This window comes from Chlamydotis macqueenii, chromosome 10, assembly GCF_036417535.1.
Source record: "Chlamydotis macqueenii isolate bChlMac1 chromosome 10, bChlMac1.mat, whole genome shotgun sequence".
NCBI classification, from domain to species: Eukaryota; Metazoa; Chordata; class Aves; order Otidiformes; family Otididae; genus Chlamydotis; species Chlamydotis macqueenii.
In genome coordinates this window covers 19,645,540-19,664,706 of record NC_141565.1, presented here as the reverse complement: position 1 = coordinate 19,664,706, position 19,167 = coordinate 19,645,540, and the positions used below count along the sequence as shown (strand labels likewise).

The window sequence follows — 19,167 nt, the reverse complement described above, 5'->3', positions numbered from 1 at the left end:
ATGGGACTAATGCTTTGAAAGCCGATGCTGAGGAGACATCAGAAGAGGAGTCCTCCGTGTATAGTGATCAATTGTCTTTAGCTCCATGACTGCAATAATCCTTCTTTGTGCTGGGTCTCCTCCATAAAAATCTGCCGGGGTTGTTCTGCTTAGCTCCCCTTCTCCATAAATGAATCTTTTGTAAGGCCGATCAAGAAGAGCAGCTTGGGATGGCAGAGAGAGGATCAAGACATGATGACTCAGGCTTGTTCCTCTTTGGGATTGTTTTGTCTGCACTGGGGCCAACCTAAGTACATGCCCTTAAGAAAAGACAGAGTGAGTACTATTGCATTAGGCCTGGTGAGCCACCTCCAGATTAAAAAAAAAAAAAAAAAATCAGAAAATATTTTTGAGCAAATAGTTCATTCTTTTGTTATTATTTCTCTTGTTTTCCCTAAAGGAGAAGCCCCTTTCTTTTTGTATTTGTCACTGGTTCCTTTTCTCACCAGTTCCTGCCACTCTATCCTTCAAAGTAATCACTTCTTGCCATAACTCATGGCTTTCTGAGAATAAGCGAGCTGAGATCCCTATACTTCAACGGCCTTGTCAGCTCTAAGGCACTTAAATATGTATTTTCCATTTAATGACTGCTGGAATTTTTCTGCATAGTATGACAGAGAGATCATTAGCAAATGGCATGTGTGAAATCTCTAAATAGTGTGAAATGCCAGGGCCATCTTTATAGTTTGGATATTCTGGTCTGTCGTGAGGAGCCTAGCATGATTTTATCCATATTTCTGGGGAAATACAAGGGTATTTAAGAGTGCAAAGCCTCTGAAATTAAGCAAGTTTGAAGAATCGATTTCCTATGCCGTGTTGCCAAGCCTCTGTATTTGATCACTGTTGCCACACCATGAGGCGGTCATGTCACTTATTTTAGAACTGCTCTCGTGATCATGCTGTTACATTTACCCCATTTATTGTGTTTATGCTATCATATTTATATTTCTTACTTATTTTAAATTTTCCACAGGAAATATATCATCAATAAAGATATTTTTCTTAATATTCAGGGAAGGATCCAAATTGAAAATGGTGCACTTACAATATCAAATCTAAATCTGACAGATTCTGGCAGGTACCAATGCATAGCTGAAAATAAACATGGTGTCATCTATTCCAGTGCGGAGCTCAGGGTTGTTGGTAAGATTTTCCTTTTTCACTAAAACAAAAACCTCATTCTCCTCTCCACTCACCCTCTACCTGCGTTGTATTCCACCCCATCATGACTTCAGATTTAACTCACTGAGATGCTATCATTGAGATAAACATTTTTGTCGACCTAGTATCTTTTTATCTGCAGAGCTGAGCCGTTGACTCATCTACAGTCCGATCATTCATGGCTTTAAAACAGAACACAGCTAAATTATTAATTAGGGGAAGAGCAGAGATGGGGGCTTGGACACAGGCCTGAAGATTAAAATCGCTCACGTGGTCTGGAGGCAGCACTGGCTCAGCACATCACTCAGCTGCGCTCACCGTCTGCAGCGTGGCTCCGGTGCTCCCAGGGAGCCATGTCATGTAGAACCAATAGGCTGCTCTTGTTGCAGCCTTTCCTGATTGATGGGACGAGAGATTGTCATTCAGTCACTCAGACGGCGTGGTTGGGTCTAAATTGTGACTGCTATTTGTTTGAGGGGAGCACTGACCTTGTGGCTGCCTTATGCACTAATATGCTTGTGTGAGTTCGACCTCCAGCGTAGACTGATTTCAAAACTAAGCCTGTAAGGGCAGTGTGGTTTTGGGACATGAGTTATTTCCTTTCTATTGTTAGGGTTACAGTCGATCAGCACACTGCTCCCTCAGGTCTCCGAAAATACTGGATTTCCTTTGGAAGTTCACTGTTAGCATAGGTAGAAGCCATATACCTTCTCTTACCTGTTAGTGCAAACTGTACCCATTCAGAATGAGCTGTGCTGTAATTTTATCTCATCTAACATGAAATCTCACACAAAACTAGAAGCCAATCAGTTCCTTGAGTTTTAATTAGACTGCTCACAGTCAGCAAAACATAAAGTTAAAGCTCATTGGGTTCACGTGAAGTCGATGTGATGATCTGTGCATGCGCTGTTAGGTGACGTACTCTGCACAGCTGAGACCTTTACTTTTGTGCCAGTATGAGGAGGAGAAATGCATAATGTCCAAAAGAAGATCTGTTTGAACTAATTCATGTTTTAATTATGTTTGGAATCTGAGAAGTGTCATGTAAGTGCTAAATAATCGTATCATTAATCTAATTAAAGATGGTTTATTTCACTATTATTGTCCCTTCTGTTTTAGCTTCTGCTCCAGATTTTTCCAAGAATCCAATGAAGAAACTGATCCAGGTTCAAATAGGCAGCACAGTTGATTTTGAATGCAAACCCAAAGCTTCCCCTAAGGCCAAATGCTCCTGGAAGAAGGGAGGTGAGCAGCTACGCGAAAATGAAAGGTATCAAGTTATGTTGGTTTATTTGTTTTACTCTTACAAAAAGCTTGTTTGTGTCTCTTTATGCAGTAGCGTCATCTGTAGATCCAAATAGTTGTAAAGTTTCTCTGAAGTCTGTCTAGCTGAGGGGGATGTTTGGTTATTTTTTAATTGTCATTGTATCTGAGCACTGAGTGCATGCATATTGCTTCCTTTAAGGTCAAGGGCCAGATTTTATTTTCAGTTTAACGTAGAGTTTGGCTTGATTTAGAGAGAACCAGATGCTGATAGAAAACTGGAAAGGCAAAGCCTATAAAGCAGTATTAAAAGCCTTCAACAAAATACTCTGAAAATGCTAGCAAGGGGGCAGATAAAGCATATTACAGCCATGGTGATAAGGTGACTGAGAGAGGAGAGGCGGAAAAAAAATTAATAATTGGGAGATCCAGAATAGCAGATGAAAACAGGAAAAGAAATTGAAAATACACTTCCAGGTTCTTTTCAAGCAACCGTGAACTTTATCTACCAGTGATGACATGTTGCCATTGCTTCAGTGTTTTACATGACAGCGAGTGTGTTTTGGTGTTAGCAATTCCCAGTGGAGTTTGATTCACCCTAGCTCTTGACTCCCAACAACATGTAAACATTTTATTTTTTTTCCAGCAATAACCATTAAAGCATTATTGAATAAGTCATAGAATCACAGAATGGTTTGGATTGGACCTTCAAAGGCCACCCAGTCCAACCCCCCTGCAAGGAGCCAGGGACATCCCCAACCAGATCAGGTTGCTCAGAGCCCCGTCCAACCTGGCCTGGAACGTTTCCAGGGATGGGGCACCCACCACCTCTCTGGGCAACCTGGGCCAGTGTTCCACCACCCTCAGTGTAAAAAATTTCTTCCTTATATCTAATCTAAATCTACCCCCCTCTATTTTAAACCTGTTATCCCTCGTCCTATCACAACAGGCCCTACTGAACAGCCTCTCCCACTCATAAAGTAAAATTACACAAGTCTAGTGATTAAATTGTATAATCAGGCTATACTGGAGCAGCCATTTGCTTTGCATCTCTCCAACATCAGGGATTACTGCCTTCGCAAGCTTTCTGTTTTACATTTCAATATTTGCATAGACTGGGAGTTTCAGGTAGTGAAAACTGGGACAGAAAAAGAAAACCAACCCTTGGATAAAAGGTGTAATTAAGATAGTTATGTATCTGATTTAGCATGAGACTAGGCAGTTTGGTACTTGGGAGATTGCAGCTGCAGCGCTTCAGCACTCAGTACAGGCTGTAAAAACTCCGAGGAGCAGAACAACTGGGAGTTCGTTCTGCCCCGAGGTCAGCCTTTCTGCAGCTCGTTACTGGAGTTCCTGGGTTAGATACAGGCTGTAGTCACAGCAACAGCCGCAGAAATTCATAGGATTTGCCTGGGAGCAGCGAAGAGGGGGTGGATGCCAGTGTTCCTCTTGCAACGCTCTGGTATCACCCTGTACTTAGCAGGGTAATTCAGGGGCAGTGGTATCTCTGCAGCGTCCAAAAGTCCAGGCATGAGGCTGAGGAAACGGAATGCTTTTGTTTCTGAAGGAGGATTGCCATGGCAGTGTGCTGTGATTTCATGAATGTGTCCCCGCTCCTCTAGGACGTTGTGTTAGGCTGTACAAAGCTTAGCCTGTTGTCAGGAAGCTATTTCTGAACCAGGTGAAATTCTTCCAGTCCTGTTCCTGTAAAACACCACATCGTGGTTTTGTTTTGAAATTTCTAAATGCAGAAGATGCTACCAGATAAGTCAGAACTGTCAGAGGCTGCGATTGAGACCATTATGTGCTGGCTGCATGCGTGCAAGCAAGCAAAATCTCATTGGAAAGAACACTCGTTGGTTCTTCTTTCTACGTGAATTTCCGCCATCTTGTAATGACGTAATATTTTGATGAATAAGTCTATAGCATAGAGCCACAAGGATCTCTAAAACTTATGTGAAACCTATTGCTTTTTGATTATTTTCAATTGTTTTTATTTTTATGATGACTTTCTCCATTTAGGAAAATTCCTAGCTTTTGTCCTCATACCATTTCCATTAAAAGGCAGGCAGGAAGAATGGTATCCTTCCCCTTCCTGCATGTCTTTTGCTGGAGCTGCCTGTCCTCAGCCTTCAGATAACCTGTGTAGGTTTGATTCGTGACACTCAAAGCTGCCAGGCACGCCTGGACCTCGCAGGGCTCCACACGTGTCCAGAAGAGCCTTCCAGCCGCGACGTGTCCCTGCTTTGTGAGCTTTCTGTCTGGATAGGCATCAGATCTGGTCTTAATGGTTGCTTTAGATTGCCCTTCAAAAGCAATACCCACCAGTTTCACTTGTGGTGATGGAACCGGGTAAAGAAAGTAATGTTCAGTTTCTGAAAATGTATTGAGTGTACATGATGCTGCCTGCTTTGATTTATGCACAGAAATTACAGCCTTTAGTTCTGCAAAGTGCAGGTGTTTCCTAAACACAGCCCAAAGTGTCTCCTACTGTATTTTTGGCAGCACACTGTAAGTGGCTTACAGAGGAAACATAATAACAAGCCAATAATCCCGAATTAACCTAAATGAAGTACACTCACCTTCAGAGAAAAGCAGAAACGCGATTCTTTGCGGAAAACGCTGGAGTTCATTACTGTCTGCTATGAATAATTGCAATCCATGAATTCCTTGCAGTTCTACAGTTGTTGCAATTCAGGAAAGAGTTTCCAATTAGCGGTACATTGTTCAACCATTAACTACATTGCTAATGGAGCAGCCTGTTGGGCGGTGTCTTTTTTAACTGTGGAAAAGGGGAGGAGTGTGTTCCCGATGGGGTAATGCTGGCCACAGAGGTGCGGCATGCTCTTTCCCTAGGAGAGGCAGGGGAATGAGCTTAACTACGTTTGGAGCTCAGACCTACGGTAGGTTCAGGCTCAGAGAGCATTCCTTAGGAGAGACAGAGACTGAGAGTGCAGTGGAGACTGAGACCTCGGTGTGTGCAGTGAGTTATTTCGTCTCCGTAAATCAGTTCCTGCAAGGCAGCAGCTCTTGCACTGTATCCCATGCGGATAAATACACACGTAGTCTCCCAAATCTATTTGCCCATGAGTAGGTAAAATTATATTCTTGTTGGTTTTGGTAGGTCTGCTTGTGGTGTAGTGTCCTCTTCTCAGGATATGCCAGTGCTCCACCAGCACCCGGGTATAGATACCGCGGTTCGACCATGCCAGTTTGGGCTGTACCTGAACTGGGAAGGCTTTCCGGAAGGCTTAGTGTGAGGGTGGAACTAGTCCTTAATGCCAGCTGTAAAAGTGAAAATGCTACATAAGGTGCAGCAGCATGGACAGAATCGGTATGTTTTAAGAAAATCCCCATTTGAATATATTCCTAGTTTTTTGTTGTAAGAGAACTTTGGTTTTGCTGGAGGTGCTGGCCACATTACTTCAGTAAAGCCTGAAGGATTTTCATTTTTATGGCACTGTTGCTTGTATTCTTAATTTATTTTTAAATGGTTCTGAGTTTTCAGTATGTAGAAAATTTGGATAATGACTCAGTAAATTTTAATTAAATGAACTGAACATGATATGTCTTGTGGAGGGAAGAAAATATAATTCAAAATGCATTCATGAGGTCTGAACTGAGAAATCGCTCAACGTTGAAGAATATAATCTTGCTTCTTGTTAGTTTTCTGAAGTATGTGAGGTTTTTTTTTCTTTTAGAATATCTTGAATAAAGAGAGCTAGACAGTGAAGAGCAGTGGAATGCAGAGAGCAGTGAAAGTAGAGGTCACTGTAGAACATCCAGAAGGAAAGACAGAAAATGAGAATTAAATTAATTGGATAGTGAAGGAAGAAATGCTTTCCACCAGAATGCAGTTTTGGACCTTTGAAATAAATAATTTTGGGTGATGTAATAAGCATAACAATCAAAAATTAGCAAGAATTTTCTTGTCTTTACTGACTGCTGGATCAGGTTCTGAGGGTACGTGATGGCGCAGGTCAGTTGTCTCCCCAGATTACGGTTGCGGTGTGTACCACCACAGTGGGAGCAGCTTGTCCTTACTCAGGCTGTTCTTTGCCAACCATCTCATATTACAAGGCCTTTAAAAAATTTCTCTACAGTGTATTTTTATCTGCAGTCATTAAGCCACAACTAGGTTTTGTTTATCCCAAAAGAATCTGGAGCAGCATCTGCCGCTAGCAGACTGTCGTTCCTAGGGTCTCCAGGTAGGCAGAACAGAGGACGCAAAGCAGAGTTGCTCTCATGGACCTTCTTCTGTGTGGAGAAGCTGGCCTAAGATACCTCCGTCTCCAGATGGATGAACTTTTATTTTTATTCTATCCCCCAAAAAAGGAAGATTAGACATTTAACCAAGGTTAAATGTACTTGATGCTAGTCAAAACCAGAACACGTAGCAAAATATGCTGCAACCTAGAAAACCCCTTTAAAGATGTCTTTACGTATTTTACACATGTATGTGATTTTTAATTGATATCTAGTACTAGACAGTTGCTGCAGTGGGTCCTGTGCTCCTGGCTCAAATACCTAACTGGAAACAGGTCGATACAAGGAATTTTGAGGTCATGTGAAGTGTTTCACCTGAAAACAAATCCACCTTTATTCCTAGATATTTCTAGATTTACCAAGACTACAAAAAGATTAAAAGATGCTGCAAACTTTAACTTCAGTAAAGGCATCCCAGTGCAATTCTCTTTAAAAAATAAATAAATAAATAAATAATCCAGTTTTAGCATCTAACTGTGGTGAAGTGATGCCAAATTAAGGGAGAAAGAAAAGAGGAGAAGTAATTCCTGAAAAAATGTGGCATGATTTTTGGAGGTATCAGTTACTGGTTTTATCTTCCCTACAGTTTGAATTAAGTGTTTTTATTTCATTTTGTGCTACAGTTTGAAATGCCGTGATGTGGAAAGTAATGCCTTTACTTACCACTGCTTCAGTAGGAGGATGTTTTTTGCTGACTTTCTTGTTAATTAATCTGGTTTAATTTAGTTGGAATTTGATTGAAAAGGCAAAAAGGCAATTTTGCCCCACTTTTCCACTGTTCCTTTGTACTGAAGTGTTAGGAACTGGAAAGCAATATGTTTATGTTTATTATCGTATCAGTAAGGATCTAAAATAGCTGGCTTTTCTGCTGAATAATTTCACCAAAAAAAGGCAGCGATTACTTAATTTGATTATCTCTGTTATTTTAATAATAAAGCATTGTTGCGGGGAGATGAACAAATCTGCATTCATTAACAGTTTAATTAATAACCCCGAGGTACAGGTGGCAGCCGTCTGGTCTCGGATGCCAAGGCCCTCAGTGATGTTTGCGTGGTTGTACTGCACCCGCGTTTCAGTTTAACAGAATTTGGGAGAGAAGTAAAACTACGCGAAACTCCAGATAATGCTGTCCCAGTTTTCTGAGCGAGTAGTTGTGGGGACAGGGAGCGCAGAACAGCCTGAATGTTCTTCCACTACAGATATGGATCTCGGATTGGCGTCCTGGAGCACTGCTTGCCCTCTAGTCCCAGATGGTATTTGTGTCCGCAATCTGAAAATGTGAAAATTGGGTGCAGTCTGTAACATTAGTAAAATAATTTATCAGTATGAGAAGTACATGTCCTCATTTCACAGTTGGATCTCTCCATGGTCGGTTATGACTAAGACAGCTAATAACAAATTATAATGTCATGAATAAAAACTCAGACTGGGCAGAACTGCTGGAGACTGTAACCCTGAAGTGCCTCAGCTGCCTGAAAGCTCTGAAATGCCAAAGACATGCTCCTGGTTTGGCTGGGACAGAAGGACTCCCTTAGTTTTACCAACACTGGCCTCTCAAGTCGGGAACCCTGAGGTTGGGTTCCCTCTCCCCGTTCTGTTGACCTCAGTCAAAGAGCACGGGCATGAGTTAAAATATTTGACTGTTGTGAGTTTGTTCAGTTGGGGGGGGGTTATGCCATCCCTTGGACTATTGTAAAAAAAAAAGAATCTTCTCAAAGATTAATTTCCTTCAAGTTTGCTCAAGAGTTAGCGAGAGATGATGATTTTGTCAATGATGTTTTGATCTGATGACCAAATTCTGCTAGTTATCTCTGCTTTACGGGGCTCAAAGTTTCTGCTGTTTGCCAGCACATCAAAAGTATGGGGGTTGTTGGAAATGGAGTTCACTCTGAAAATTGCTGGCCTTCAGCAAAATGTATTGGAAAACCTCTTGTAGACACAGGGAATGCCAAAGGATGCGTTATTTTCCAGTATCAGATATCTAAATTGCTCCCTGGCAGCGGGCCAGCTGCAGTGCATTTGTTTTATTGCTGCGTGTGATATCTAATAATTTTAAGTATACTAAAAGCTTCGGTTTGTCTAATGTGTCAGCAGGAAGGGGTACAGCTATTTCTGGTTTAGTGTTTTCGCAGGTGCGCTGCATTTACTGTTTCGTAACTGAAAAAGTAAAGCCTTTCTCTTCTTAATTTACCTTTTTAATTATTACAATAATTTTTTTCTAGAATTGATTTGTTGGTTTCTTTTTTTAATGCTGGGAAAAAACCTTAGTTATTAATTATATCTCGGTTTTAATAAGCCTATTGCTTAATTATTTTAGGCAAGGTAGACTTGCAGATAGCTCAGAGCACTCCAAATGCGATTCATTTTAATTAAACAATAGACATTTTCTGGTTTATACCCCCATCCTGTTTTTTTTTCCTTTGATCTCAGGCTTTGTCAATGCTGTTGGGTTTTTATTTGGTTTTGCAGTTTTTCTACTGGAAACTGCTTCAAAGTGGATGATGCAATACAAGCCTTTGCAAAAATATTTGGATAGATAGCAAGTCCAACAATTCAGTAGCTTGCTTGCAACCAGAACTGATGTACTTTAACATCTTTTATTGATGTCATTAATAATTGCCTCAATTAAGATTGTGCTTATTTCTAAAGTGTGGTTCATCTCGTAGAACCATGTCATATCAGTGTAGCTGTGGAAGGAATCCAGACTTCTGCTTTCAGACATCTAAAATGCACTCTCCATGTCGCCTTGAGGATTAGGTGAACTTGCTCTTGAGGGCCAGGAGCCACATCACCACAGAGCCAGTGCTGCCAGCGCTGTGGTCTGCAGGCAGTGGAGATGGTTTTGGAGGACCAGAGAAATTAAAGGTGAAGGATAAGCTCACCGAATCCATCAAACTCCAGAGTTGCATTCTCCTGCCCTTATTTTCCAACTTATTCTCTGAAATATGAATTCAGACGAATTGCTTTTTTAAAAAATACCATTGTAACACTATTATTTATAATATAAATCAATATAAATAATAAATGACAGTGCACCTTACTGAGGCGTATACCTTTTACAGGCCAGATTTTATTTTAGCAATGCAATGAAATCTAAGATAGGTGTGTCTTAGCTGTGCCTGCCTTCAGTCCCTAGTCTTCCCAGGCTTGCCCAGCAGCCAGTGCTGTGGTTTCCAGCTTGCGTTACCCTTCATGTGGGGTTTCACACGGAGAACCGCTCACACTGAGCTGTGAGATCCAGCGCGTGAATGCCAGAAGAGCAAGGAAGCTGTTTTTTTCAAGTGAGCATCCTGCTTATCCCATGTGTGGGACAAGTTTTGAGCAGAAAGGCAGTGATCCCAATTTCCACCTACTCCCATCTACATTTGTAATATGTATTTAATTTTACAGATCAGAATCTCAGTTGGGACAAATAATGGAGATCTGTTGATATTAATTTGCCTCAAGTACATTAAAGAGAGCAGCAGGGGTGTGTATTTAATTAATTTTGTACTGAATAAAGAAGCAAGTTAATAATGAAGTATAGGCAAGTGAGAAGGCGAAATCCTCACTGTTGAGAAAGGGGAGGTAGCGGTGTTATGTTCCAGGACATTTGCTGCCTCCTCAGCTGCTACTTACTCTGACAAGTGTGTAAGACTCCAACTAATGTGGCTGGAGGTTCGCCTGGAGCGTTCATGGTGTTTGCTGTTCTGTTGGTTCTGTTTATCTAGATGTGGGCGTTTGGGGCATTTCCAAAATGCCTTCTAGCCGAGGTGCTCGGGGAACCGACAGAACAGGCTCGCTGTGATTCACTTGCTGCCTTTAAATGGGATTGATGGGATCGGAGAGAGCAGCTTTGGAGATCTTTTGACTTAAGTGTAGCAGGAAAATGTTATTTACTTTTTTTGGCAATTATTCTGGACATTTCTACGTACAGTTAGTCATGTAGCTGCTCCAGGTCATCTTAAGAAGGTCCTGCATCTAAGAATATGACAGATGGGAGGACCAGAAATAGGGAAAGAGGGAGTCAAATTAGCCTCACCTTTACACGCCTCCAGTGCTGTTGTCTGGGCTGTCACCTCTCCTGGTGGGATGCTGGTGTTCTCAGTCTGTGTCAGTAATGCAAGTCGTCTTTTGTCCACATCTTCTAGAAGCATCTTTCTGATTTGCTCCATGCTGTCTGTCAGTTAGGCATGGTTCTCACTGGTGGAGTTTATGTGGGGTGGAGGGAATTTCCTTTCCTTCAGGTCCTTCCACAAAGCATACCTCTGCCATGTCTGCAGGTCACTCCTGCCCAACGTCGCTGGTAAACTGAGACCGAGGTCTCCAAGGGTGTGAAGTCTCAGTTTGCTTTCTGAACAAGTACTGAGTTTATACTCACATGGACCGAATCCTGCTTTACGGAGTCAGTTGTGCAAATGAGCTGTTGACTTCACTGCAGTGTGTGTTGGACTTGTATTTGTGAGTCCTGACAAGTGCAAAATGTGGATTGCTTATGTAAAATACTATAGCATCAACATAATAATGATAAACAGTTATTTCAGAGTTACCATGCAAGACTGCATGAGGTAAGCAATCTAATACAGTTGAAATTTTTTCTCGTTTCAATCGGTGCAGCTGAAAAAGATGGAGTTAACGTGGGATTTCTCTCCCACATGAACACACAAACATACATATGCACACATAAATATCTTAAGTATTGGTTCTACTGGTGTCCAGAACGGTGAGTAATACATGGATGGGTTCAAATTTGTTGTATGTTGTCAGTGTATGGCAACAAAATTTGCAAAAATGAGGTTGGTAATGGATGCAGTTTGGTCTATCTCAGGTAACAATACTTTGTCTACAAACCCATGCTGCAATTTCTTAAATCTCTTCATAATTTTTTTAGAATCACGTTATTAAAGGATGGAGGACTAAGAATAGCCAATGTAACCAAAGCTGATGCTGGGAGCTACACGTGCCTGGCAACAAACCAGTTTGGAACAGCCAGTGGCTCAACAAATTTAATAGTTACAGGTGGGTGAGCTGGAACGGGGTCACCTGTGAGGGGATGTAAATGGAAGGGCAAACTCTGCAATGATGTGGGGTCTGAGTTTGCTTATTGAAAAAATACTAAATGTGGTGGAAAGCAGAGAGTGTGAGAAGTTCTATACTTAACAATATATAAAGATAAAAGGATATTTGTTACAGATCTTTATTAGTTGAGAGGAAAGAGGCAGAGGGGTTTGCTGTCTGACCAAGATGCTCCTCCACCGTGAGGGAGCTCTGCGCACTTTCTTCCCCTCTCTCACTTAAGTACTAAATAATGCAATTGTGCTTCTAAGTTTGGGATTTTTTTTTAATTTGTGGCGAAAAAATCATGGCAATTTAAAAATATTTCAGGTAATTTTATATTCCAGTCCACAGTCTGTTTAGCCCTAAGGAACTATAAGCTATTTGCTTATGGAAAGAGATGTGGCAGAAACTCCAGCTGCAGGAGTGTTCAGAGATTTCATGGGCAATAAAATCTAAAGAGTCTGAAAAGCGAATTGTATACATAATTGCTCTTAAAAGGGTTCTTGCCCCTTCCTCCAAGTCACCCATTCCTAGCTGCTGTCTCAGATACTGTGTGAAAAGGACAAGTGGTCTGTGAAGTTTAGCTGAAGACTGTCTTTTCTCATTATATTGTTTTTTTAAAAGAGTGGAATATCTGAACGATTTCCCAAACTCAGAATTATCGAATATCCTACTGCATTACATATCCTGTATATCTCATAGATCCAAACAGAACTGCTTTGTTCAGTGAATTAACAGCTTCACATTTTCAGTCCATGCTCCTAAATGATTCATGCCTCTTTACATACAAATAATAGAATTATATACAAAGGATTTCTAGAATGAAATTTTGGTTTTACACTATTTACAGTACTTGAAATTTTTCTCTATTAGTGTGATTCTGGAATAACAAGCAGCTATTGTTAATGACAGTATTTATGTTCTACATGATATATGGACCCAAATATCCAATACAGTCTACCCTATGTGGATTTCCTCTCGTTTCCAGATTCTCTTAGCTCCTTCCCTCACTCCTACCCCTTAATCTTCCCAGTGGCTGCCATTACAGCTTCCTGCTCCAAAGCATGAGTGTCATTACTGAGAACCACACACGCTCTTGAAGGGTAATTTCCTTGCTGTGGGTTGCAGTGCATTTAGCTCTGTAAAGTGTATTGGCCTGTACACAGCAGGTTAAAATTTACCATTTCAGTGTCGAATAGCTCCCACTGGTAACTGTGCAAGGACACAATGCTCCAAAAAGAGAGGCTGGGTGGCAGCATTTATAGTCCAGCTGCATAATTGGAAGTGACTGTCATTAATCAGATTTGAAGAACGTGGTAGAATATTAGTAGCGAGCTCAGCAATACAGGAATCCAATAACTGGTATTTCTGCTCTCAACAGAGCCAACCAGGATTACTCTGGCACCTTCCAACATGGACGTCACTGTCGGAGAAAGCGTCGTCTTGCCTTGCCAGGTTCAGCATGACCCTATACTGGACATCAGCTTCACCTGGTATTTCAACGGAACGCTCACTGATTTCAAGAAAGACACTTCCCATTTTGAGAAGACTGGAGGGGTAAGTTGCAAATGCCTTCTCTTCACTTGCCTTATGCAGCACAGACAAGCTTACTTTTATCTTTTTTTTCAACATGGTAAAACTAGAATGTGTCTTCTCTTGAGCGTGTAGAATTTTCTTCTGTGCTGGAGGGAAATCACTCACTGATGTCACTTGGTGCCCACAGCCCATTGTGCAGTCACCTTGTATTTTTGACTTGAAGGTCCCACCTCTGTTTCTGCATCTGGCCCTACATGATTTTCCCCAAGGTCACATGAAACACAGGAATGACAGATAAACTTGAGCTTCAGCCTAAATCTGAAAAAAAAAAAATAATAATAATAATCCCATAATTCTATCTTTCCTTATTTTTCCTGCGCTTGTACCCCAAGTGTATCCCTCAACATCCTGGGTGAGAAGCCATAGATCTCACGAGATATTTCCTATGTGGGATGCAGAGGTGCTGCCGGCGTGAGGTGGGGGGGGCACTAGTGGTGAAATGAATGCTTTTTAGAATTTAGCCTTCTAATCAGAACATGAAAAGTAAAGCGTTAGGACAGATGAAGGCTGTATCAAGAGAATGAAATCAAATACAGCAAAAGGCCTTATTACAGTGCAAACCACGGCCAAGCGATAACAAAACAAACAGCTGAGCATCAACATGACAGTGGCCATTAGAAGCCTCCATAAAGTTTCCTTTCACATACTCTTGCCAGATCTCCTGCTCTAGAGGAACTGCTGTTGGTTAGACACTACTGCCCGTGAAACTCTGAAATTCCAGCACCTAACTTTTCTCTCTTTGCCTGTAAAACCTGGACAAGTTTAGCATTTAATCAGTAGGCACCCAACACACAGATTGCTCTGCACTTTGCAATTGATTAAATACAAGTGTGTGTGGAGATGATGAGATTTCCTTGTAGGAGCCATGAGATAGTCATAGATCATGTACATTTTCACAGAAATGTTTTGAGAATTACAAGCTGACCATCTGTCACGCTGTAATGGGAACGCTCTGATTTCATAGCCCGTTACCTTCCAGTATTGCTACATGGACTTCAGTTATTCAGTAATATTTCCCCCCAGCTGTACTCTGGCTGTATACACAAATAGTATATTAGACTGGAAAGGTTAAAAACATACCAAAACCTGAATCTGAACCTTCTACTGGCTCAATTAAGGCTTCATAAGCTGATTGGAAAGTGCAATATTTTTTCTCGCTAAAAATTCCAGCTTTTTCCTAAAACAAACACGAGCATAATTCCAAATCAAAGCCATGTTTGTGTCTTTTTTTTTTTTTCCTCTGAGGGAGAAAGCCGCAAAAAGTCATTTTTAACAAAAAAGTTTTCAGTCAGTGTTGAAGAAAAATCCAAAGTAGGTATTGGCTAACTCAGAATTCTGAATCTAGAGCATCTTACTTGGAAGTTTGTCATAACGCACAATATTAGGGGGTTTTATGGAGTATAGGTATTTAGGGTTTTTTTTAAACCCTTATTTGTGTAAAGAGGGAGTGAAGCTTGTTAGTAGACAACCTCATAGGTTACCAAGAGATCCACAAAAATATTTTATGAGTTTTGTATCACATTAAGGTCAGTGGAATAATTTCTTTTGGAGTTATATGCAGGTCATGGTAAGTAAGTAAGCATAAATGTGTTCTAAGCCTTCCAATAGTTGCAGTGTATATTTGATAAATGAAAACATTTGCGTAAAAATAACTTCAGCTTTCTTGGTCATAAATATGGCAAAAGAAAAATATTTTTTCAATGGATAGATTTCTGTGTAACGGTGTCTTGGAAGTCCATGTCACATGTGCCTGAGGTCTCCGACATCTAGTAGTGGGAATGTTATGGGAGCAACCACCTGGTCTTCCAGATGGTCAGAAAAATACAGGGTGTAACAGTGTCTTACTGCTCTTTCTTTTGTTAGATAGATGATTTGTACAAAGATTATGGCAAACCAAGCAGATTCCAAAATTTTGAACAGATTGCCTCTGAACCGTTATGGGCATCACCTGCTTGTAGAGCCCGGCAACGGCTGAGATTGTTAGGCAGTCAGGAGAAAGAACAGCACTTTCAGCAGCCGTTCACACCGCATGGACTGCTCTTAATTTGTATTCTGTGTCACATGGAGAAAGGAAGGTGACCCGACCGTCACCTGGGCTTGTCCATGCTGATAAAGGTTTGATCTGGTGGGCATGTGGATACTGCTGATGGTCTGCAGAGCCATGGGAGGTGAGGGTGCCTTCTGCGCTGTAGGGTTTTGCTGCTGCTGTGTTTTCTCCAGTACATTGGGATTCTTCCCCAAAATATCCACAGATAATTTAAATGTGTTAATTTTTCAGTGTTTTTTTTTTTTATTTCAAGTAAAATTACTCCATTTGACAGTTCCCTTTGAGAAGTTTTAAATTTAGTTTAAATAAATAAATTCATTTTGCTGAATATCCACTTCCAGCCAAGGAGATGGATTTTAGGTTTCCTTTGACTCAACTTCTAAAGTGTCATAGGCAATGGGCACTGAATTGTCCTGCAAATGCTCACATCTGTGTTTTCACAGAGGTCCAGGTGTTGTGGTTGTATTGTCACACAAGGAAAGGCATCGGGTAGAATTGCTTTCAGCTTGTGTTGAGTAAAGAAGTGAGACTTGGTAATGCTAAATCATGAGTGTGAGCTTGAGACAAAGAAAAATAATCAGATGGTTGGAAAGGTGGTTGTTAATTTTTTTTTCCTAAGACTAAAATATATTCCAGAATCACATCTGCTGCTTTCTCCCAAATTACTGTGTGCCCAAGAATCAGTCATGTGGCTAAAACGCCTACAAAATAGAGTCCTGTCCTCAAAATTCTTTTTTTGTCCTCCAGCAACTTTTTTTTAAAAATATAACCTTTTTAAAATTGCAATCGGACAGATTTTTCGCCTGGAACATACGGCACGAACTGGGTTAAAGCAGTAATTCAGCTGACACACAGATTTTTTTGAAGTGACAGTGGCTACCAAAGGTTTACTATCAAGTTGTCTACTCAGTGATACAGAAAACAAACAGTATACAAGGAGCCCTAATGTGCTATTAAGAAGTTACAGTTTTCACTGAAGTTTTAGGTATGTTTCCCTTGATTCAAGAGATCAGCCACATGCTGAGAAGAGGCCAATGGGGAGAAAATGAGCAAAGATTATGTAGTCAATGAAGAACTTCTTCACCATTTTTGATTGATTTCTTTTCCATTTACAAGTACAGTCTTAATATTAAATTGCAAGGTAGTACATTTAACAAGAACTTTGTATTTCGACAGAGTGCATCAGGAGATTTAATGATAAGAAACATCCAGCTGAAACACAGTGGAAAATACGTTTGTATGGTGAAGACAGAAGTGGATAGTGTAGCATCGGCAGCGGACCTTATCGTACGAGGTAAGTTTCAGCTTCAGTCACCATGAATCATATTTTCTAACTTTTGTACCTTGTAGATTACAGAAACAGCTGCTGCTGTAGGTTACAGAACCCAGTTCATCTATGACTTGAATGACGTGATTCTGCCTTGCAGATAGGGAGAATTTCAGCTCAATTTTTGGATGAAGCTTAATTCCTCCAGACAAATTAAGAGCTGAAGGATATAATAAATCTTGACTTCACATCTTTTCTCACTGACGGTCTTCGAGTCACTGCTGGGAGGGAGCAAGTGTTAATTCAACGGTGAGACAAAACCCAGCTTTTTTGCCAGGATGCCCAGAATGAGGATTTTCCAGAAGGCAGCAGAACGGTTGCCTGACTGAACTGCTGCGCATTGTACAGTAGAACAGCTGTAGATTACAAATTGGCAGACTACAGAGATGTATTAATAGATTAAAAGAGGACATGGAGGACTAAAGGAAAAGCCATTGGAAAGATAGAAAGATCATGCTGAGCAAAGGGGCTCAGAAAAAAACCCCAAACCCCTGTCATCTGTGCTGCAGTTCGGAGTGTTTCAGAATTAGATTGTCAGAGTGAAGTTTAGTGAATGTAAAACAATAATTACAAGTGTTCTTATTCCAAGGTGAATTGTTTTCTTCCTCCCACAGCACTCATAAAATGGGAATCCATACTGCTGTTTTAGCGCTTGCCAGTGTACTGGCTTTACAAAACATCTGGTTTTTGATCTGATTCCAGGCTCACCTGGGCCCCCTGCACACGTGACAGTGGATGAAATAACTGATACCACAGCTCAGATCTCCTGGCAAGAGGGCACAGATAATCACAGCCCAGTAACTGCTTACACCGTACAGGCAAGGACGCCTTTCTCAGTTGGTTGGCAGAGAGTTACAACAGGTAAAACACAGCTCTTGCTACAGGTTCTGTTTAAATGTTTTTTGACCAGGGACACCATGTTCTTAATTTCTTTTTTCTTCCTTTTTAATAGTTCCAGATGTGATTGATGGAAAAACATTCACAACCACAGTAGTGGATTTAAATCCTTGGGTTGAATATGAATTTCGTGTAGTTGCCAGTAACAAAATAGGAGGTGGAGAACCTAGTTTACCCTCAGAAAAAGTAAGGACTGAAGAGGCAGGTTAGTGGGTTCTTCTATTTGATTTTAATTCAAGAATCTTTAATGTTAAGGAGAAAAAAAAAAAAAAAAAACAAAAAAAAACATTCATATCCTTGACTGTTTGCAGACAAGCCTGGAATTGCCATTGACTATAAAAGCCTGAAACTGGTGTGTTCATGATTTTTCCATGTAGCTGTGGGACAGTTTGTGTTGCGTTACTGACATCATCACAGAAGCAGAACATCTAAAGGCTTTGATACTGTAGTTGTATGCCAAGGGGTGGCAGCTGGGTGCTGCAGAATCTGAAGGTATTAATGGCTGGAAGGAGGTTAATTCTGACATGGTTTTTTTTCATTCCTAGTGTTTGATCAGTGTACACCTTCTGTGTTACAAGCATGCAGCTCAGAAGCACACACCAATTAGAACCCCAGGAGTTGACTTGGAATAAAAGGCCATTGCAAAATACACCAAGTTAACCCTATTTAAAAAAAAAAAAAAAAAAAAAAGTGAAGAAGCATGCCTTTGATTTTATTTTTTTTTTTTTCAAAAGTTCATCAGTATTAGCATACAGGGTTCAATCTGTGAGCTAGTGAGGGTCTTCAAGCATCCAAGAGAAAAAAAAAAAAAAAATAAAAAATCAGCCCAGTGATGGAGACCAGAAGGTGAATGCAGGATGGGGCTGTCCAAGGCTGCCCACCCTGCCTCAGAAGCATTTCCCTTGACTACAGCCGGGCTTCAGAGCATAGGTTAACATTGTATGATGTCTCTTGTATCTCCACTGTGTAGACAGCTGTATGTTTCCTTTTCACAGTTCCCGAAATCCCCCCAGCTGAAGTCAGTGGGGGAGGAGGCAGCAGGTCTGAACTGGTCATAACATGGGATGTAAGTTTTCTGGCAAGCCATTTTCTTCAGAGAATGATTGTTTTCATTCAGACTCTTTTTAAGACTTTCCCTGGCTGCAGCAGCTTCTCAGCTAGGATGTATACGTGCTGGGTAACGCTCTGTGATGTGAGCCATGCACGTTTGCCTTCCCACTTCCATGCATTACCATGCTGGACAGCAATTAGTAGGAATTGTCGTTCGTTTGTCTGAAATTGCTTCTGTTCTTCCACAAATGCTAATGCTAAAAAGGGGGCAGGAGGGTGGGGAAGAGGAGGAGGTATTGCTCAAAGCTTCAGCCAAAGAATTATGCTTTTCAGTGCAAGTTTGCAGTTCTTACTTTCCTGCCATTAACTCTGGCTGCACGTGCTAGCCAATACAAATAATCAGGTACCACTTTATATTATGTATCCTGTTTTTAATGAGTTATACTAACATTGAGTACTCTGTGTGGTTGTCTAATTGTAATCA

General features: G+C 40.9%; 1 protein-coding gene across 1 annotated transcript in view; it reads left to right on the top strand.

Moving 5' to 3' along the window:
• Positions 1-19,167, top strand: part of CNTN3 (contactin 3) — a 104,923-nt gene that overhangs the window by 76,512 nt on the left and 9,244 nt on the right. Inside the window, exons 8-15 of the mRNA XM_086755611.1 lie at positions 1,053-1,182; positions 2,320-2,470; positions 11,600-11,727; positions 13,148-13,323; positions 16,586-16,703; positions 17,439-17,597; positions 17,689-17,838; positions 18,629-18,699. Coding sequence (XP_086611737.1) covers positions 1,053-1,182; positions 2,320-2,470; positions 11,600-11,727; positions 13,148-13,323; positions 16,586-16,703; positions 17,439-17,597; positions 17,689-17,838; positions 18,629-18,699 — 1,083 coding nt within the window. The remainder of the gene's footprint in view (positions 1-1,052; positions 1,183-2,319; positions 2,471-11,599; positions 11,728-13,147; positions 13,324-16,585; positions 16,704-17,438; positions 17,598-17,688; positions 17,839-18,628; positions 18,700-19,167) is intronic.